Source organism: Mus caroli, chromosome 11, assembly GCF_900094665.2.
Source record: "Mus caroli chromosome 11, CAROLI_EIJ_v1.1, whole genome shotgun sequence".
In the NCBI taxonomy this organism is placed as follows: Eukaryota; Metazoa; Chordata; class Mammalia; order Rodentia; family Muridae; genus Mus; species Mus caroli.
In genome coordinates, this window is record NC_034580.1 from 18,100,783 (window position 1) to 18,123,950 (window position 23,168).

The following is a 23,168-nucleotide window of genomic DNA, read 5'->3' on the forward strand; positions in this document are numbered from 1 at the left end:
AACAGCTCACAGCCATCTATACCTTAAGGTGCAAGGGATCCAAAGCCTTTTCTGGCCTCCTCAGCCCCAGGCATGTACTTAGTACAGACACACAGCAGGCAAACACGCATATACATGAAATATTATTTCTAAGAGATTTAGGGGGCTGGAGTGGCTTCTCAACAGTTAAGAGCAATGAGTTCTGCTCTTCCAGAGGACCTGGATGCCTTCTATCTCAGCGCCTTCATGGTGCCTCAGACCATCCAGTCCCAGGGGATCATGCCTTCCTCAGGCAACACACACATGTAGTGCATACACAGAGATACAGACAAAACACCCATACACACAAAATAAACAAATCTTTATAAGTAAATAATTCAAAGCCCATTTCTTTGTGAGTGTACGTGTATGACTGTCTCATTGACAACAAAGGGCCTAGCGCATCCCTTTCAACTTACAATTTCAAAATTAAGTCAACTGTGAAATTTGAAAGAAGGAAAACTCTTTGCTAGAATATTTAAGTGCTGTTCAAAAACAAGATCCAAAAGCTACCATGAAAGAATATGGTTGTTTCATTTTGGTTCTTTTATTTTTTTGTTTTTCTTTCCAAATTCTGCATGATGTGGAAGATAAAGATGAAAATACTAATTTAAATACTGGAAACGGTTTTGAGGCTCCCCATAATATGACTGAGGAGAAATGTCTGACTCTACAAACGGGAAGGAGGAGCTGGGGGTGGGGTGGGGAGAGGGCATCTTCCCTTTATCTTAACACTCAGAGGCATGGAAGCTGAGTGAGGGGCATGTGTCCACATCAGAACTCGAAACCACACTTAACTCCTAATCGTCCATGCAACAAGTTTTAATAGCTACTTTCAACTCAGAATCATTCCATCAGTTCCCCAAAGAAATAGCTATGAGCGTATTCCAGCTCCAGCTCCATTCTGACCCCTTGTTCTATGCCAAACACTGTACAACCTTGTCTATTCATTTGTCTTACCAATATGAGCAGACTAAATCAAGAAACTTACTTGACAAGATTGTTTAAAGTCTTCCTCAAGCATATCAGTGATCTTGCTGTTGTAGTAAAACTTCGTAACCCATTACTGTAGAGTACTCAGTACAGAATAGACTAGTGGTTCTCAACCTTCCTAATGCTGCAACCCTTTAATACAGCTCTTCATGCTGTAGGACCTCACTAACATAAAATTATTTTATTATTTCATAAAATTACTTCATAACTGTAATTTTGCTGTTATAATAATATAAATATCTGATATGAAGCAATCTGATATACAAGCCCCAGAGGGGTCACAATCGAGGTTGAGAGCCACTGGTACAGAGGACAGAACATAGTTGACTCATAAGGCATTGGGGACATTCCACTCCCCACTGGCTTAGCTCCCTTATTGGTGAAATGGAAATATTGATAGAACCTTGGGCCACTTTGAGAATTAAATGAATTGACGATGTAAGCAGAGACTCCAGCAGTATCGCTCTTAACTACCAAGCTGAGGTTATCATTCCAGCAGGAGAATTATGGGAAAGAAGGGCTACATAACAGCCTCTGAGGACAGATAACAAAATGGCAATAGGGCAATTCTGACAGTCCTAGGGAAGAAGATAAACAGAAGAGTGAGCAGCTACTGCCTCTTATATTCCCTATGTAAATTAAGGAGATGATGATGATAGTGTTGTCATAAAAAATGGTATGTGTGTATAATATATATGGCAAGCACAATGAAGAGTCGTGTGTGTGTGTGTGTGTGTGTGTGTAATGGATATGTGGATTTTCTAACACTCAGAGGCATGGAAGCACTTGATCTTGATCAAAAGGCCAAGAAGCAATTAACAAGCTATCAATTTTAATTATACTTAGTATGCTACATTAACATCAACATTTACTGGATACTGATTTTAAAGTAAATTGTCATCAAACAAAGCCAAAAATAATGAGGAGAAGGCTAAAGCATCTTGCAAGCTCCAGCTTTCCCCAGGAAAAGCACTAGTTTCCTACGAGTAGGATATAAGAAGATAGATCCATGGACCTTTTGGTTCTTGAAGTACTGTAATGCCTTCACAGAGTGTAAACTACTTACTTCTTCACAAATGATGTGATTAGGTGAGCAGATGAGACACCAATGCATACTATAATCTGTATAGAAGAGCACATATAGCCATACCCTATAAACTTAGATTATACAATAAGAATACCTTACCTTAAACAGCGTCACAGTGATTTCAATGTTTTCAGGAACAGGCCAAACAACAACACCACGATATGGATTTTTTATTCCAGGTTGCCAGCTGTGAGCCTACCAAAATAAAAATAAAAGCTTCAGTTATGGAATACAAAAGTCATCAACCTTATTTAGCTATCTATCAACTAAGATCTATAGTTCCCTGAAACAAAAATTACTAATCAAAATAAAAGCAAAGATGGAAAAAAAAAAAAAAGAACTTAAGCATTAAGCTCAAACAAGTAAGAGCTATACATTTATCTATAAGCAAACCATCTATGTCCCACCACACACGTGCAGGTGTGCCACGAGAAATGACACTAAAATAAGACATCTTATGTTCCCAAGGCCTGGTATTTCTGATTATGAAAAACTTTAGGTAGGAGCAATTTTTTAAAAAATTTTTTTGTGACTGAAAAGTTTAAGGCAAATTTATTCCTTAAAAAGAAAATCTCGAGTCTGAAGAGATAGCTCAGCAGTTAAGAGCACAGGCTGCTTTTCCAGAGAACCTGGGTTCAAACCCCAATACCCACATGGTGGCTCACAACCATCTGTAACTCCAGTTCCAGATCCAATGCCTTCCTCTGACCTCCATGGGCACCAGGACTCACATGGTATATGACATACATGCAGACAGGATACCCATACACACACTCTTTAAAAAGGAAAAGCTAGCAGGATACAGCCATGTGTCCATGGTCTCAGCAACTCAGAGTGCCAAGGACTCCAGAAAGAGGAAGATAGAGGTGGACAGAGAGGAGGGGGGAGAGAAGGAAGGCGGGGAGGTCTCACCATACACTTTGTATTTTGAGTTCGTTTCCCCTAAACTGCAATGTTTCTTATTTAGGTGAAATAGTGAAAGAGAACAGTAGCTACTCCAGGTCATATTTCTAAATCTTACGATTTGGGGAGTATTTGACTTATAAACCTTGATTAACAAAATGCTTTTAGTTATAAACCTTGATTACCAAAATTGCCTTGGGAACTTCACACAAATTTTAAAGATCATCACCACTTCCTCTTGTGCATTATTGACCAAAGTTGAGCTGATGGGAGATGGCATGCCAGGACAGGGCTAATAAGTTTTCATCTTTATGTGCTGCAAAAATAACTGTTGGTGGATGTGTCAGAAGATAATAAAAGCTAACAAACAGTACTTTCTATGTGTAACTCCACAAACTAAGAATTGACAATGTTAGACTCATTGCTCCTGGACAAGAATCCCTCCTAGCAGGGAGACTTGTTTATTCCATCACTCATTGGTTCACTCAGCTCGTACCATCTGCACAGTTTTATCTATCTGCCTTGGTGCAATTTATGGTGTAAGTAGTGAGAGATGCGCGATTACTCCATTACCTAAGCAGGATGTTGAAGTTAAGCATACACATCATGGGAAAATAAATAGGATAAGAATACAGGGGTCAGGAGAGCAGGTCTCTTCAGGGCAGTTGGAGAGGGCTTTGTGGAAGCACTGACACATGAGAGGAGCCTGAAGGATGAAAAAATCAGACACACATATACGGAAGAGCGCTCTGAGGGTGGACAACCACTCCACTGGAGTGTGTGCGTGCACATGTATGATGAGGTAACGTTACTGGAGCAGAGTGAAGAGGAAATGACCCCAGACAGAGCGTGGAGGCCCAGCCAAGTAAGGTCGCTCAGGTCTCTGAAAAGATGCTTATTTTTACTTTACTTGAGACATGAGGCCACTGGAAGGTTTTAAGCAGAGGAATGTTGAGCTAAGCTGTGATAAGTCGCCTCGTTTAGCCAATGTGTCTAAAGCAGGCTTCAAACATAAGAAGAAACAGCTAAGAACAATTAGGAAAGCGCTATACTAACCCGGAGGAGAGCTGGGGAAGACTGGGCAGTGCTAGCCCCACCTCTCACCTGGGCATCATAGGAGAGGTGGCTCCAAAAGCATGAGAGCAGGAGAGTGGCACTGTGCCAGCACCCAGGAAGCACAGGAGAGCTGTTCTGGTTGCAGATGAGCTGACCCCGAGGATGTGAGCAGAAAAGAGCTGGCCCTGCCACTTGTCTACCATGTGGTGGTGTAGGCAAGGGAGAGATGCCTTCTTCCCCTTCCTCTTCCCCCTCTTGCTCCCCACATATGGCAGTTGGGAGAGCAGGCTCTGAGGTTATAGGAGTGGAAGAGCTGGCTGGCCCAGCCCCTTGCCTGCCACAGTACTCTAGAGAGCAGACCCTGCACCTCACCAGGCTGCACCGTGGTGGCACGGGTGCAAGTGAGCCAGCAGGGGCAGTGCTGGAGAAATCACCTTGGTGTTGTGTGTTGTGGGTACAGGAGAGTTGGTGGACTGAACAACTCACATACCACTGAGGCCTAGATCCAGGACTTTGAGTTGGCCCACCTCAATACCTACTCCATCAATAAAGTGCTGGAGCATACGAAGAGGCTGTTCCTACAAATCTAAAGCCACAGGATTTCTTTGACACAGGCCAACAAGAGGAGACCTAGTGTAGATCCAGTAGTGATAGTATAGCAGAAGCCAGAGGCCCCAAACCACACTAGTGACTCATTGCAATGAATATTTGCAAGCAAAGAAATGTGAACAAAAGGGTATTCTGAGGGACATACACTACAGTTTCTATAAGATTATTTTTTCTTTTGATGGAGAGGTTGCCAGGGCAGAGGGCAGGGATGAGGGGGCAGGGAGATATGTGGGATTGCATGATATGAAATTCACAAAGAATCAATAAAAAGTTAAAGAAAAGAAACATTAAAAAAAAAAAGGTTAGACATGAAGATATACATCAATTAAGAGAAAATGGTTTCCTGAACCAATACCAGTGGGAGATTCCATACCCAGTTACATCTAGCCCATGACCAACCTTATCCTTGATTCACACAATAAGAAGAATACCTTCAATCCCTAAAGACTTAGCATCCTATATACAACAGAGGTAAAAAGTGGGAAAGTTAGAAAATGTAGAACCTGATAAAGGGCTGAATGAGGAGATGGAGCTCTGGGCTCCTCAGGTTCCCTCAGAAGCACCATCTTCTGAATGAGTTTTTTCATTCCTCGGTTTAGAATCAGACAATATTACAAGCTGACCAACCAACAAGAAAGGCTTTAAATGAAAGGCAGAAGCATGGTGATTCCCAAGACCTAGGAAGACGCCACTCTCTCACTTTCTATCCAGCAACTCTTCCACCAGCAAAGGAAGGATCAATGTTAAAGCTCTGGCTTCCTGACACACTCGTAATGTCAGTTGATCTACCGAAGAGGCTAACAATCAGTGCTCCTTCCCATCATCCTAGGTGAACACAGACAGGAAACTCTAAAGGAGAAGAAGTCAAGGATATTTACAGCAGTAAGTCAGGAACGTGGGGTAGAGGGAGGGCTTATCTTACAAGCGCAGAACCTTCAAACCAGAAAGGTGGAGTGAAGGGCTCGTCTTGAAAGCACAGAACCTGCATTTTTCTCCAGAACCCTTTAAAACTGGCAGGTATGGTCGTACACAGTTGTAGTCCCAGGGCTGAGGAGGTGGAGACAGGAAGATCTGGGGCCTCACTGACCAGCTAGTCTAATTAGCGACACCCCAGGCCCTGCTTCAAAGAAGAGAGTCCTAACAAGGACACACAAAGACATCCTCTGACCTCTTCAAGTACACACACACACACACACATTTTTTTAAAAACTGGGTTGGAGAAGACAACTCAGTAAAGTGCTTACTACAGAAGTATAATGATCTGAGTTATACACCCAGCACCCACAACAACAAACTCTGATGCAGTGATAATAGGTCTATAACCTAGCACAATAACGTAGCATACATCAGACATTGGTTTTTCTAGGAACTTACTAACTCACAAAGTAGTAATTCAAGACTATAAAGTTAGGTAAAGAATGAAATACAAATATCAGCTAGGCAATGGTGATGCATGCCTTTAATCCCAGCATTTGGGAGGCAGAGGCAGATAGATTTCTGAGTTTGAGGCCAGCCTGGTCTACACAGTGAGTTCCAGGACAGCCAAGGCTACACAGTGAAACCCTGTCTCGAAAAACAAAAAACAAAACAAAACAAAAACAGAAATATAGGTATCCAATAATAACTATGGTGATTGAGTGGGTGGGTGGATAGATAGACAAAATTATACTAAGCCAAGGAAACTAAGTGAGGGAGAGGGAGAGGGAGAGGGAGAGGGAGAGGGAGAGGGAGAGAGAAAACACCACATCCTTGGTAAATATCAGTGCTCTAAGAAGCTTGGTCCGTTTTCTTGCAGGATAATAGAAAAGGATTTCCCTAGAAAGTAACTGCGTAAGAGACACAGTAGAAGTATTCACTGCCTTAGTATAGCTAGCAAAGCCTTTACCCTATAGCTGATGACTTGATCATTTACTTGATCATTTGCCAACATCCTAGTATAGCTAAGGGATTAGGATTCATTACTAGTCTCTGTATACAGTTTTTCTTTCTTACTTGTTAAACCACATCTTTTGGTACCTTTCAAAGGCAGGCCTGGGGGAAATGTCCTACTTAATTTAGGACAGTGTGATGGTAGTATTGAATGTGAACTTGATACAACTTGGATCACCTGGGAATCGTCTCAAGGACTTATGCAGCTGAGGTTTGCCTGAGAGCATGTCTGTGGAGGATTAGACCCTGTGGGCAGCACACTCCCTAAGCATGGCCCTGAACTGTGTAACAGTGAAGAACGCTTAGAAAGCAGCTAGCAAGCAAGTAGGCAGAATGTGTTCGTTCATTTCTCTCTGTTCTCAACTCTGGGTTTGATGTGGCTAGCCGCATGCACTTCTGCCTGGATCCCCCTCTCAGTGCTGGACTCTAACTTGGAACTATAAACTAAAACCTTTCAGAATATTTTATGACAGTAACAGAAATGAAACTTGAACAAGTACTATAACTCGACAAAATGCACTGATTTTTCTAATTGTTTCAAGTCATGCTTACCTAAAAGACTGGCACTTGCTCTACAGAATTAAAATGTTTCACTGAGGGGGTAGGGAGATAGGTAACATGCATGCCATGCAAGAGTGTAGACCTGAGAATTCAGCAAGCCAGCACCTAGGTAAATGCCCAAAGGATGTGGCACTTACCTGGAATCTAGGAACTTGAGAAGAGAACCCTGGAGCAGGCCTAGACTAACCCAATCAGCAAGAGATCCTACCTCAATAAACAACATGAAGTAGAATCCTGGAAAATGTCCTATGTGACCTCAGGCCTCCACATGTATTGTGAACACATTCACTGTGCAGAACAATTGCTCCCAGGTATTTTAAATCACACATATACAAACATTCAGAGCAAAAAGGCTCACTAAAAGTTCCATATTATACTCCACTAAACTGGTATTTTACAAATTTTAAAAGTGCATATACCCATATGTTTAATATGCCATCAATTAAACAATTTTACTGTTGCTAACACAACCTCCATTTAAGTAAACTCTCCACAGGCAGGTTGTGAGGGCACACATCTGAAAGGCTCAATCACCACACAAGGCTATGGAAGGTGATAGGAACAGCAAAAATCTGGTAAGGATTTTAAAGCTCTGGTTTCTTTGGAATTCTTAAACCTCTCTGTGAACTTCAATTTCTAGTTAGAAAACAGGAATTTAGACAAGTAAAAATTAATATGCCATATTTTTTCTGTTTTATCGCAACTGCCCAGCTGCAACTGTCATATATACTGAAAAGTTATTTATGTCTATATTTACAAATCAATTATAGCTTGACAAAGTCTGTGTTATAAATGTCATTACTCGAGAAAGTAGAAAAGCGTAGTATTGTGTTAATTGCCCATACTAATTATTTTAACCAAATGAATCTGCAATGAGCTCTCTAAATAGTTAGCTATAAAATATGCATGTACCAACGGAAAATGAGCAATTAACTGGGAATTAAGCTTTAAATTAAAAAGGCAAATGTGCCTTATTATGTACTACCTAATTTAACAGTCAGTATAATGACTTATCTGAGTGTCAGTTTTAAATTTCCTTATTTAGCTATTATACATAATTTATAAAACATTTCCATAAATGTACACTCTATCTATACACACACACACATATATATGCTGTTATAAGCTTAACATATCAGTTCTCATAAACTGTTAGTCACCTCCAATGTTCTAAGAAAAAAAAAAAAAAAACATAAATTCTAAAGTACAGTAACCTCTGAGGGTCAGGATTCCAGAATTGTCCTTGTACACAAAACCCACAGATGCTTAAGATTTGTATAAATGGTGTACTGTTTCTATATGACCTGTGCATTTGTTCCCTTGCATTTTAAATCATCTCTAGACATTTAAAATACCCACTATAACATGGGGGCTGTGTAAGTACTTCTTATTCTACTATACTGTTTAGGGAATAATGAGGGAAGTTTCAGATATGTTCAAGACTAGTGCTTTTTTTTTTTTTTTTCTTTTGAGACAGGTTTCACAAAGACCAGACTGGGTAACTCCTAAATACAGAGAGCTGACTGTATAAAGGAAGATCTCAAAGAACATTAAAACTAAAAAATAAATAGAATAAAAAGTAATTTGTTCTAGAATACACTACCTTCTAAGAAAATTAACCTGTAGCCTCAAGTTTATATTTTATTACCTAGACTCAAACAGGATCTGGTACCATATAAGACAGAATCTTTCATAAAAATTCTTTCAATTGTCATATGCCATTAAGTAAACAAAGTTTATTTACTATCAAAGATGAGTATATTCTGAAGTGACCTACAACCTAAAGTATTTTATTATATTTATTGTATTTCATAACTCTTATAGAATAATTGCTAGCTAAGTGCCAAATGAAATAAAGTGCTTACAGTGTCCACTCTAAAGACTACTGATATAGTCATAACCCTCTATTACACTTAAAGGACAACTTTATTCTGGTCAACTCCACAAAAGCTGTAGATGCAATAGAAGTACTGTGTCCATTCTTAGAACTCCTCCTCACATGTGAATAAGACAGTATTCACATTATCATGCCCCCAAACTACAGATATGTGTCTTGAAAAAAATACTGTTCATGACGTGAATCAGCTTCAATTCCTATATTGCTGGCACCTATATTGCTGGCAGGGGTGTTTGGCAATTTCTGGTGCACACATGTGTGCACGTATATGTATGTGTGTTGAGTGTGCACACATACTCTAGTGGGTGTGTTGGGAAACAATACTATGCAAAGTTGTATGGGCATACATGTAAGGAGGCTAAAGGCTGCGGCCAGGTGTCTTCCCTATCACTCTCTACCTACTTAAACAAGGATTCTAGCAGTTAACACTGACAGAAGTAAAAAAAAAAAAAAAAAAAAAAAAAAAAAAAAAAGACTACATACTCAGGGGACTGAATAATTAACTAACTTGTAGTATATTCACAGAATGGAATACTATTCAGCAATAAAGCAATAAACTACAAATGAAAACAAAGCATGAACACATTGCAAAAACATGATGCTACGCAAAGGAGACCACGCATAAAACAGTTTTACTATATAAAAATTATATAGAACACTATTAAAGCTATACAAAAATACTACTGTAATATTTTTGCATGAAATTCAAAAATAGCTAAATTAGTCTTTGTTGACAGAAAAATCAAAATAGCGCTGGCCTCTGAGGGCTGGAAATTGCCTGGACAAGACACAGAAATGTTATGCTGATAGCAATCTATACTTTGACAGGAGTACTATTTATGCAAGTATCAGAATATATACATCATATTTATTATATATGCAAACTGTGGTGGTTTGAATAAGAATGGCCCTATAGGCTTACATATCTGAGTGCTTAGTCACCAGGGAGCAGCTCGGGGTGGGACTGGGAAGCCTGGCCTTGTTGGAAGAAGTGCATCAATGCAGGGCAGGGGTGCTCTGAGGTTTCAAAGGGCCAAGCCCAGCTCAGTGTCTCTCCTCTCTTCCTCCAGCACTATGCCCTTGCCAGCAGGCTCCCAGCCATGATGATAATGGACTAAACTTCTGAAACTACAAGCAAGCCCCAATTTAAAGGCTTTCTTTCATAGAGTTGCCATGGTCATGGTGTCTTGAATAACTAAGGTTTGATGAATTTTGCACCCTTAAGTTTTAGCTTAATAAAAATAAAACTGGAGGCCAGATATAATGGCACACACTTGTAATCCCAGCCCTTCGGAGGCACAAAAGGGAAGATCACAAATTCTAAGTCAGCCTAAATACAAAATGAGCCCTGTCTCAAAAACAAACAAAACCACCTTGAAAAGGTACTTTTAGTAAGTTCTCAAAATTGCAATTATCATCTAACAAATTTTTCTTAATAGCAGTCTATCTATAGGAAAACAAACTAACCTCTAATAAATATGCATACAGCTGTATGCTTACGAAAATAAAATTATCTACAGAACAAGATGTTTAAAATTCTATTCTAGTCTCCATGTATGATACTATCAGTACAAAGAAAAACAAATCAAGATCTTTGAAAAAGTCCACTTCTCCTCTCCTGCAATCCAGCATGAATCAGAAAGTGGGCCACTCTAAGAACGCTGAGCTCTTCCTCGACAAATTTTTAAGTGGTGACTGTTCAGAGCAGACTAACCTTGGAAGACTTCCTTCGGCTTCTTCTGGTCCAAACAACCACCAGTTTATCTGGTTGCCTATCAAATTAAAAAACAAAGAAAGAAATTAAGGGTAATTCATCTTAAACAAAATTATTAAAGTTTAGTTCTAGTACCTTTAAAAGGACAAAAGTGGCCTGGGGTGACTCCACAAGTGAAAAGTTTTCCACACAAGCACAGGAACCCGATTTCCATCCCTAGCACTGAGATAAAAACTGGATGTGGCAGTGTGTTCTGGAACTCCAGCTAAGGGCAGAGACAGGAGGATTCCAGGAGCTACCAGCCAGCCTAGTCAAAATGATGAGTGCAGGTTCCATGAGAAGCCTGTGTAAAAGCTAAGATGGACAGTGATAAAGACCCCAGAAACTGGCCTCTGCTTCCCACTCTAGCATGCAGGTGAGTGAGCACATGTGCATAAGACCCTCATGCACACCCCTCCCGCAGACACATGAAAGGACAAAAGTGTTTATTACTTTAGATTCCACAAAGCAATTAAGCTCCAGTTCTACTCCTAAGTACAGTAGATGCTAAATTCAGATATGATGTCATTGAAATAACTAGTATTTACTCTAGAAACTTTTCTTTAAAAGTAATACCAAATCAATTCGAGAGAATAACCAAATGAAATGCAATAGTTAGCCCACATCTGTGCCCTCCTACAGTGCCTCACTTCTCACACATTATCCTTTCAACTTTGAGAAAGAAACATTCTAAAGGCATCGTGGGTGACACAACTTTGCATCTTCTAAACAATGCATACAGTGGATAGCTCAAATGTTTTCATAACCACCTAATTACCCTCACAAAGCAATTCTGTGCTGAAAAATCTGCACAGTACAAAATATTACCTGTATCTTACAATCTTATTTAAAAAAACAAACAAAAACAAAACAAAAAACAAAAAACTGCCAAAGATAAATAACTGAGCAAAACTCTGACAGAGCCCAGCCTGTAACTGAAACCCTCCGAGACCACAGAACCCTCTTCCTTATTGTCTGCTAATGGAAAGTCAAATAAAATAAGACATCTTTAGCTACTGAAACAAAGTTTTCCTTCAAGTTCCTGGAAAACAAGTAGAATATGATTATCAGCTATCTTACTTACAGTTTCATTTTTTAATAAACGTAGTTAAAAATGCTTCCCACACCAGGCTTAGTGACACAAGCCTACAATGCTAGGTGCTCCCGTGACTGTGATACAGGATCAGAAGATCAACCCAGCCCTGACCAGCGAAATTCCAGCTCAAAAGGAAAAGTGAAAAGAGCCTAGAGCATTTGCCTAGCATGTGTGAAGACCTGGTAAATTCTCATTACTGGAAATGAAAGTTATGTACTTATGCCTCAAAGCACAAATAAACCTGCAACTACATACATTACAACTAAACTGCAAAGGGGCAGAAATATAGAAAGATCATAGAATAAAGAGAGAAAACAAAGTCACTGACAAACAAGTAATTAAAATGGCAGAAGTAATTAAACTTCTCATTAGCAACAACAGTCCCAGAGACAACGAAGTTCAGATCTGCAAGTGCAGGAGGAAGGCAGTTGCTCCCCTAGAGCTTATGCCCAGCCAAACCATCACCATCTAGGACCAGCAGGAGAGGGCAGCTGCTGCCAAGCCTGACTACCTGTGCTCAATATCCAAACCCACACAGAAGAAGCAGAGAAGTGATACAAGTGCACACAAAACACACACACACACACACGTAATAATGTGTAAATGTTTACACATACACAAAGATAATGTATTTATAATGTAAAGAGGAAAGATCTGAAGAAGCAAAATAAGATAAATGCTAATGGGTGTTTTTTCTGTGGGACAGAACCTGAACGTAATACACACACACACACACACACACACATACACACAAAGGTGAAATGAATTGTTTGCATAAAGACTTATTCAAATATATGATGAGTCTGATGGTAGTTCAATTATGAAATGCTCCCAGAGTGAGACACTGGGAACAGTGATCAGGTAATGGGGATGACAATTTCTATTAAGAGCATTAATCTGAGTCCCAGCACCAACAGACAGCAATAACCTGACATTGAAAACAAAACAAAACGCCCTCCTCTCCCTCCACCCTCTCTTCCTCTGTCTCCTGCTGCAGGATATTTGATCCCATTGTGAACCCCGAGATTATGTTACTTAATGAAAAAACCTGTTTTTAGTTGTAGTGTGGCCCAGCCTTAGCACCTTGAATCATTCTGGCTAGAGTACAGAAATGCCTTTACCACACACCATTAATCCCTCTGGCTTGAAAGCAGAAATGTCCTTAGTACACACCTTTAATCCCAGACAATGAAGGTAAACTTAGTTTGTAGAAGGAAGCACCGCTGTTTGAAAGTGATGTCTAATTGAGTGACAGACAAAGTGATGAATCAGAGAAAGATTTGACAGAATAGGATCTTTCTCTCAGGAGAAGAGAGAGGAAAGAAGCTACTTCAGAGAGAGCAGCACAAAGAAAGGGGCAGGGGCAGTTTTATCAGGACAGTTGGACAGAGACAAGTTGCAGAGAGAGAACAAGCTAGACACAGATAAGGACAGAAGGAGTCAGAGAATAAGAAAAAGCCAAAAGATTAGAACAGATTGCCAGAGTTAGTTTGAGGCCAAGCAGAACAAAAAGTTAGAGGCTGAGAGAGAAGCCAGATTGATTCTGTCAGCTTGGAGAAAAGTTTGAGCCAGAACAGCTGAGTTGAACCAGCCATCCAGAAATCAGAAAGAGCTAGAAAGAGTAATTAGCAGCAAGTCTCAGAGGCTGAAAACATTCCAGGCCTACATTAGATTATATGAAGGCTAGAAGCTTCCAGGACTAGGCCTAGCTGAGCAGACAAAGGCAGTGAGCCTCGGAGATAATTACATCAGGTAAATAAAAGTTTAGACTTATAGTTCCCCTCTCCCCTCCTATCTTCCTTCCTCCTTCTCTTCTCTTCTCTCCCTCCCTCCCTCCCTTCTCCCTCTCTTCCTCTTTCCCCTTCTCTCTCTTCTCTTCCCCTCCTCTCCCTGTCCTCTGCTCCATCTCCCCTGAGCAGCTGCAGTTGGCACACTGAGACCCTATATACATAACTGTCCCTTTGGCCTCTAGTCATGCAAGATGACAACCAGTCTTCAATTGATAAACCAGCCTGCCATTGAAGTCTGATTTAGCTTCTAGCATACTATGTACCTCATAAGCATCTGCTCTCCAGCCACACCTTTTTAATATCTTCAGATGTCATGGGGGAAGCCCTGCCTCTATTTCCCCATTTTCTACCTGATACACTCTTATTTTGTGGCCTTCTTTGTGGACTTTTAACCATTTTTTATTTTACCTTAGCACTTTCACTCTCACACACAATGTCAGCACACACACATACACACCAAACTTCAGACAGAGTTAATGTCTCTACAATGTTCCCAGTAAATACCCAAGCCATGCCTCTATTTACATACTTTGTATGTGCTATAATATCATTATTTCTATCTCCCCCTACCAGACCACACTAGCTGATCAACTTTATATTTGTCACTAGCAACTAATGTTGTAATCTAGTACAAGGATAAGGCCCAATGAACATTCATTACTGAAAAGAACGAACCCAAGTTGCATCCAAGAATATCCAAATGGTTAATTATAATGGGTGAGACCTAACCAAAACCAGCAGCAATATAATGTGCCTTCTCTGCAGCTTATATGAATTTCACAAGGATGTTTACCTTGGCTACACATTAAAACCTCCAGGAAAATCTTTTTAAAATACTTATGCTTACCTTCCAGCCTTGGAGAACCTGATTTCATGGGTCTAGTGAACAGCATTTTTAAAATTCCACAAGTGATTCCAATAATGACAGCAAAGACCCACCGGACAACAGGGACCATGGTAAACAATCACCACAGTTCATGGCTTAAACCACCATCAACTGTGACAAGAGGGTCTCCCCACCAGTCACGATGCCCTGCACTGCTACTTGATTGCACTTTCTTTTTCCTAGCTGGACTCTGACAATCACCACCACCCCCTACCCATTTTAATGCTTCAGCGAAGTGAAGATTTTTAACCTGGAAAAGCAGGAAGGGCAGTCCTCTAACCTGTATGCCCTGCTCCAAGGATGTAAACAGAAGTGACATATTTGAAAATTCCTCCTCCAGAGATAGTTAAACGTTTTTCCGATTCCAATTCTGTGAACAATGTAGATGTATTCACTAAGGGATGTGGATGTAAGTTAGTGGGAGAGTGCTTACCTAATATGTATGTGCAAGGCCCTATGTTAGATCCATAGCACCATGTAACAGACACATACTAAAAACATGTCTAGTAGAGATGCGTCTAGTTTTACATTATCAAGAGAAATGTTCAAAAGTAAGTGATTCTCAAAAAAAAAAAAAAGTGTACCAACAACAACACAACTGCCTGACTGCAATTAATATTTTAAGTATTCATACTGTGCTAAAAAAGAACCATTAAATATTTACTAGTCAACTCACAAGAGAAAAGGGACACAGTGCTGTTAGAGTTTTCCACAGCTATCAGAGGGCCTGGCCTATAATTATAGAACTTTCTATCAAGGAAGTCAAGAAAACCTGGTAGAGCCCTGGTTTCAGGGAGACTTCAACCACCAACCTTTAGCCACATAGTAACAGGGTACACAAAGAAGGGAAGGGGAGAAACACCTTACAGGCATTTAAATATGGACCTTTTGAGACATACACATAAGACGTTTGTCGTCATACTTCCAACTAAAGCGGTCTAAGGGGTTTCCCTGGTAACCTGAAGCCTTCTGATGGGTTTGTTGGAGCAAATCAGCCTGTGAGGCTGGAATAGACAGGACGTTCTAATCCAGCCTGGGTTACAGAGTAGTTCCTACGTCAAAACATTAAAAACAAGAAAAATAAGTACCACCTTCTCCTTTACTCTCAGAAACCACAGAAATGGACAACTTGAATGTGAGGAGAGCAAGCACTCCTCACATAGCACCATGGTTCTGACCCTGAATTCCAGAGAGAAGGGGGAGGTTCAGGGAGAAATGCAGAACAGTATAGGAAAAGGAAGAGAGGGGTCATAAAGTCCAGACTACAGATCAGGTAGCTCTAACTTCTTAAGCCTGCAACTGCACTTCTGCCCTCTTTCCCACTGCTGGGTGGAAAGGTAAGTGGAAAGAAAGTCATTTCTAATGTAAAAGTTAAATCCATAGACTCGCGTGAAAACCAGTCATACGACGTTCTAGAGCAGTGGTTCTCCACCTTCTTAATGCCCTGACCCTTCAATACAGTTCTTCACACTGTGGCAACCCCAACCACAACATTATTTTCATTGCTACTTCATAACTGTAATTTTGCTACTGTTATGACTTGTAATGTAGATATATATTTGGAGATAGAGGTTTGCCAAAGAAGTCGAGACCCACAGGTTGAGAACCACTGTTCTAAAAACTTTAAAAGCATTTAACAACTATTTTACTGGATGTCTACTATGTTCCTAATGTTGGGTGGAGCAAGAGATTCAGAGGTGAGAGAAGACAAGCTGAGCACCAGCTGAGTTTACAAGCCAGTGTGAGGTAACTAAAGCCAACTGCCCAGTGGAGGCCCCAGTGTTGGGGGCACACAAAGAAAAGGGGTCTTCCACAGAAAGGTGTATGCCCCTAAATGTCTCAGGAAGGACACACTTAAAAAAACAAGAAGGAGGAGGAGGAGAACCTACTCAACAGTGCAGACTCTTTGATTCAGAATTTGTAAAAAGTACAATTTATAATACTTTTAACGTAAAGTCCCATGACAGATGAGTGACTAATTACAGTACCTCTGGTTAGATAATTACACAGCAATTAAAAGTACCTTCCAAGGTCACTCATAAGCATGTGACAATGCTTAGGATCTGTGTTAATGCAGATTTTAGGTTTTTTCTGTGCTATATACTAAGGGAGACCCCCAAGAGCAAATTTCTCTCAGTGAGGCACCAAATATTGATAATCTATAGGAAATAAACTGTTCTATTTTTTCTACAGTGAATACACAGTATTGGTCAAACCACTGAGAACAAATGAATGCTCAATACCCAGCCAGAAACAAGGCATTTTTATTACAGTCTCCTAGGCTCAGGGAACAGGTCAGAAGAAAGGGTGGGAAGAAAATTAAGAACTGGAGGAAATTGGGGAAAGCAGTTCAGGACGCTGAGGTCAGAACATGCCATGGCTGTGGTACTCTGAACTGTACAGCTCTGTGATCATCTCCACAAGATTGGGTCTGCCAAGGAAGAGGAGGGGGCCACAGGGCTCACTGTTGCTTTATNGAGGGAGGGAGGGAGAGAGAGAGAGAGAGAGAGAGAGAGAGAGAGAGAGAGACTCTTCCTTCAATGGTACAGACACTCTAAGGAACTCATATTCCTACAAACAAACTCTCATCTATGCTCCTGAAAATAAATCTAATGAAACTCATAACACACACACACACAGTCATGAAAACAGAAATAGAACTAGTTGAAAAGAGGAAGAGAACTAGCTAGTAAAACACCTTTGTTCTGTTTTGTTTCATTTTGTTTGTTTGTTTGTTTGTTTGTTTTCGAGACAGAGTTTCTCTGTATAGCTCTGGCTGTCCTGGAACTCACTTTGTAGACCAGGCTGACCTCGAACTCAGAAATCCACCTGCCTCTGCCTCCTGAGTGCTGGGATTAAAGGCGTGTGCCACCACGCCTGGCTAAAAACACTTTTATATTAAAATTTCTTAGACAAGGCAGAAAAAAGAAATATGTTTTTCTGTACCTTCAACTATTTATTTATATTATATTTAAATTAGATTTATATCATTTATATTATTTGATACTGGGAGTGGCATAAATACGTACAATGAGTTACAACATTTTTTAACTTTAGAATTAAGAGAGGAGAAAAATGAACTTGATTTTTTAAATTTATTGAGTCTAAAGAGTCTTCAGACTGAATTTTGTTTTCTAAGTGAACAGACTATAGGGGAAAGAGTAGCAATTCTGTCTTCAGTTAACTCAGTATTTCCAAGGTCTAAGAAAAGATTTTGAGCAGTGTCTACTTGACCCCTGGCATCCTTCCCTTTTGAAGCCACGCTATTCCTGGGCCCTTCCTACAGTAGTCCTGAGAGGCTGAGTGGGGCCAAATAATACCATAAGTGCTTCAGATCTTATATTCTCCTCAATGTCAATTAAAACTCCCACTTTGCCAAAGTTCAGTATCTAAGAGGAAAAAATATAAGGAGACATTTGTTTGAGCCTAGGAGACACACATCGATAAAAGAAGTCACTTCCCAGATGCTACGATGCAGAGGAACTCAAGACTGGGAGACAGAGCATTTGTTTTTCTCCTTTCACATATGGTAAAATCCAGAGAAAGGCAGCTAGACTGGGGCAGCACACTTGCTTTTCCTCGATCTGGCACCAAAGACCTTAGAAATATTTCTCAGTTGTTATCAAATGTAAAGGGGCTAGACAAAAACTGAAGCTAGTCCTAAATGCAGTGCTTCGGTGACTCATAACATTACATGTCACTAAACAGTTGCTGATGTGAGAGAAGTGAGAGCTGCAGGCAGGGTAGTCACTCACACTCTAGAGTTAGCTAACAAATACTAATGATATAACAGAAGTGGTAACAGGTCCCTGACTTCTGCCTAACACACAGTACTGATCCTGTGAGGTACCAAGGACACCTTAAGCACCCACGCACCCTCACCTCCAGTACCTTACAGAGCTGGCATTGAGATGGCTCCACAAGTAAAGGAGTGGCTTGTGGAGTACAGTGAACAGGAAATGTTTGAACTAGAGCCTACTTGACTCTAGCACCCTTTAACAGAGAGCAATGGTGTAGGGGACCCTCAATATTCACACAGAAGGCCAGCTGACCTCTCTACTCTGAGAAGTTAATAGTAAATTTCCAGATGTAGAGATGGCTCTAGAGGACCCCAGTCCAATTCCCAGCACCATGTCAGATGGCTCACACTGTTACTCCATCTCTAGAGGGATTCAAAGCCTCAAGTCAACAAGGGTAGCCACACTCATGGTGCACAGAACACATATACACACAGTTAAAAATAAAAATCACTCTTAGGATAAATTTTTATTAGGTTAGACTATTTGTATTTCTGGGTATGTGCACTACAGTAACCTATCAACATTTCAGAAAACTCCCCAAAGCACATATCCCTCCACAACCCACTCTAACAATAGAATGGCTGTTATCTTGTGAGAGCTTACGTTTCAAAGTACTGAGACCAAAATGTAACCTAATCTTTTTCACTAATATGGAATCAATGTTTCCAAGGATGAAGGACTCAAATTTCTATTTAAGCCTCTAGGCTATTTAAAAATAAGAAACCTTTAGAACATGAAAAGTCCACATTCCTCTTATAGAGTCCAGGAACTACTTAAAATGATGAATAAGGACCTAATGTGCACAGACACTTCACTATGCAAGCGTCTTCTGTGGAAAGGGCCCTCAGCCATATCAGAATATTTCACAGTGGGGGTTCTAAGAACACTGAGACAATGGGGGACAATTATCATGGGCACTCTGACTTCCCTATTTCTCCAGTGACAGTTTTTATCCTTGAGTAGGTACATCTGCCTCCGACTATGTCTCATGTACACCTAGTTAATTATGCTTGCTTTATGCTTCCTTCATAAGCAATTTAGCAACTATAATAATTCAACAGAATAAAATGTCTACAGATACAAATCATGTTATATAAGCAAGCATACAGGTATACATCCACTCTGTACAAATGTATGGCAGTCCTAATATGAAAAATATAAAAGATCTTTGTCACAAATAAAAATATGCTTTTAAATTCATTTCTAAAATTACATTTTTGTATCATTTTGTTTTTAAAAGTACCTCTGAGTGACTAAAAATATTGAACTGATGAAATACATGCTCTCTAGCTGGCCTTTTCTCTGGAACTTACAGCAGTGTTTAGGGTCAGGAGCACATTTCCACGGAAGGAGTGAGTTTGTCCTCTGTGAGTAGAAGTCACTTTTGACAAGCTGTCACAAGCACACCACACAGAAACATAAAGCACTTAGAGAGAATCAACACAGAGTCACTGCTGTGTGTGTGAAACACACATCTCCCAAACAATGCCACTTTGTTGTTACTCGAATAACCACATGGGATGTTTCCTTTCACTTAGCATATGTCTTACTGCTCATTTCCTGGTCTGGTGGGGTTACATGAACCTTACATGTAACTAACACAAAAATCAGTATTCTGGGGCTATGTGCCTGATTCCCTGAAACAGATGCAAGTACAAACAATACTGTATCAATCTAACTACACACTTCCCAAAAAAATCATACAATTTACTCCTCTACTCTGTCACTGATGCTTTAATCTGTCTGTCTGGATTCTGACTTTAAGGTTCTCAAGAGATTTCCTTGGGAGGAAGAATACTCAAAAAGCATTCCTTGAAAGAAAGCAGAGAAACGATAAGATAAAAAACAGTCATGTAAAGACAGGCAGATGTGGGTTGAAACTGCTGCTCACCTTCTTCTGCTTGCACCAGTTAGGCATGTGGGCTGACTTGTGAAATAAGAGCCCTACAGGAACAACATAAAAATATGTTTGATAACATATGAGAATACTAATATTTGTGTTGATGGCAAGCAAGACTTTCCAACAGGTACAGGAAACAGAGAGTATGTGAAGCGTTAAATTAAAGGAATTGCTGTGGACAGTACTTTAAAACAATAGAGAAAGCAAGAGTATTTTTGGAAATTTGTATTTCATACATACACAGCAATGACTCATTATTGTGCTTCTTGGCTCATAAATACCTTTATATTAGAAAAACTAGATAGGCCCTTCCGGTTGCCAGCTCCTGGTCACCTTGGGCGTGAACTCGGCAGAAGGCCCCATGGTGTGAAGGGCCTGTGACAGCAGGAGCAAGGACATAGGAGCACTGCCTGACCAGCGGCTGGAGATACTTCTGATTGGTACTGGTATACCTTGGTTTCGAACACACCAGACAGCCCCACAGTCCTCAGAGAAGACACCACTTCCAGGTGCCCTAACACACCCAGGATCTTAGGATTCCAGGATCTCAAAATAACAGGAGTTTGGTCACACCAGGATCTCAGGATCTCGGAGGAAGCTTGACTGCCAAGAACTCTGACAAACCCAGAATCTCAAGTTTACAGGAGCCAGGAATCACAGGATTACAGAGAAAGCTGGACTCTGAGGAGTCCTGAAGAAACTGGGATTATAGGAAGGACAGGCTCCAATCAGATATATTGAGGGCAGCAAGTACTTGAGAAAATCAGATGGCAGGAGGCAAGCTTAAGAACAGAAGCAATAGAAACCAAGGTTACTTGGCATCATCAGATCCAAACTCTCCCACCATAGCAAGTCCTGGATACACCATCACACCAGAAAAGAAAGACATGGATCTAAAGTCACTTCTCATGATGATGATGGAGGACTGTGAGAAGGAAATAAATAACTCCCTTAAAGAAATACAGGAGAACACATCCAATCAGGTGAAAGAATTGAACAAAACCATCCAGGAACTAAAAATGGAAGTAGAAACAATAAAGAAAGCACAAAGGGAGACAACTCTGGAGATAGAAATCCTAGGAAAGAAATCAGGAACCATAGATGCGAGCATCAACAAGAGAATACAAGAGATGAAAGAAAGAATCTCAGGTGCATAAGATTCCATAGAAAACATGGACACAACAATAAAAGAAAATGCAAAATGCAAAAAGATCCTAACTCAAAACATCCAGGAAATCTAGTCCACAATGAGAAAACCAAACCTAAGGATAATAGGAATAGATGAGAATGAAGATTTTCAACTTTAAGCGCCAGCAAATATCTTCAACAAAATTATAGAAGAAAACTTCCCAAACCTAAAGAAAGAGATGCCCATGAACATAAAAGAAGCCTACAAAACTCCGGATAGACAGGATCAGAAAAGAAATTCCTCCTGACTCATAATAATCAGAACAACAAATGCACTATATAAAGATAGAATATTAAAAGCAGTAAGGGAAAGGTCAAGTAACATATACAGGCAGACCTATCAGAATTACACCAGACTTCTCACCAGAGACTATGAAAGCCAGAAGATCCTGGCCAGATGTTATACAGACCCTAAGAGAATACAAATGCCAGCCCAGGCTACTTTACCCAGCAAACCTCTCAATTACCATAGATGGAGAAACCAAAGTATTCCATGACAAAACCAAATTCACACAATATCTTTCCACAGATCCAGCCCTTCAAAGGATAATAAAGGAAAAACTCCAACACAAGGAGGGAAATGATGCCCTAGAAAAAGCAAGAATGTAATCCTTCAACAAACCTAAAAGAAGATAGCCGAAAGAACAGAATTCCAACTCTAATAACAAAAATAAAAGGAAGTAACAATTACTTTTCCTTACTATCTCTTAATATCAATAGACTCAATTCTCCAATAAAAAGACATAGATTAATAGACTGGCTACATAAATAGGACCCAACATTTTGCTGCATACAGGAAACCTACCTCAGGGACAAGGACAGACACTACCTTATAGTAAAAGGCTGGAAAAAAGATTTCCAAGCAAACAGTCCAAAGAAACAAGCTAGAGTAGCCATTCTAATATCGAATAAAATCAACTTCCAACCCAAAGTTGTCAAAAAAGACAAGGAGGAGAACTTCATACTCATCAAAGGTAAAATCTTCCAAGATGAACTCTCAATTCTGAGTATCTATGCTCCACATGCAAGAGCACCCACATTCATTAAAGAAGCTATAGTAAAGCTCAAAGCACACATTGCACCTCACACAATAATAGTGGGAGACTTCAACACCCCACTCTCACCAATGGACAGATCTTGGAAACAGAAACTAAACAGAGACACATTGAAACTAACAGAAGTTATGAAACAAATGGATTTAACAGATATCTACAGAACATTTTACCCTAACACAAAAGGATATACCTTCTTCTCAGTAACTCATAGTACCTGCTCCAAAATTGCCCATATAATTGGTCACAAAACAGGCCTCAACAGATACAAAAAAATATTGAAATTATCTCATGCATCCTATTAGATCACCACAGACTAAAGCTGATCTTAAGTAACAATATAAATAATAGAAAGGCAACACTGATGTGGAAAATGAACAACACTCTACTCAATGATACCTTAGTCAAGGAAGAAATAAAGAAGGAAATTAAAGACTTTTTAGAGTTTAATGAAAATGAAGTCACAACATACCCAAACTTATGGGACACAATGAAAGCAGTCCTAGAGGAAAACTCATAGCTCTGAGTGACGCCATAAAGAAAAGAGAGAGTACACACTAGCAGACTGAGAGCACACCTAAAAGCTCTAGAACAAAAGGAAGTAAGTTCACCCAAGAGGAGTAGACAGCAGGAAATAATCAAACTCAGGG

General features: G+C 40.0%; 1 protein-coding gene across 10 annotated transcripts in view; it reads right to left on the reverse strand.

The window, feature by feature from the left end:
• Positions 1-23,168, reverse strand: part of Ehbp1 (EH domain binding protein 1) — a 275,350-nt gene that overhangs the window by 226,763 nt on the left and 25,419 nt on the right. For all 10 annotated transcript variants that reach the window (XM_029483507.1, XM_029483505.1, XM_029483503.1 and 7 more), the window contains exons 3-4: positions 10,768-10,825; positions 2,198-2,293 (exon numbers count right to left, since the gene is read on the reverse strand). In XM_029483507.1, coding sequence (XP_029339367.1) covers positions 2,198-2,293; positions 10,768-10,825 — 154 coding nt within the window. The remainder of the gene's footprint in view (positions 1-2,197; positions 2,294-10,767; positions 10,826-23,168) is intronic.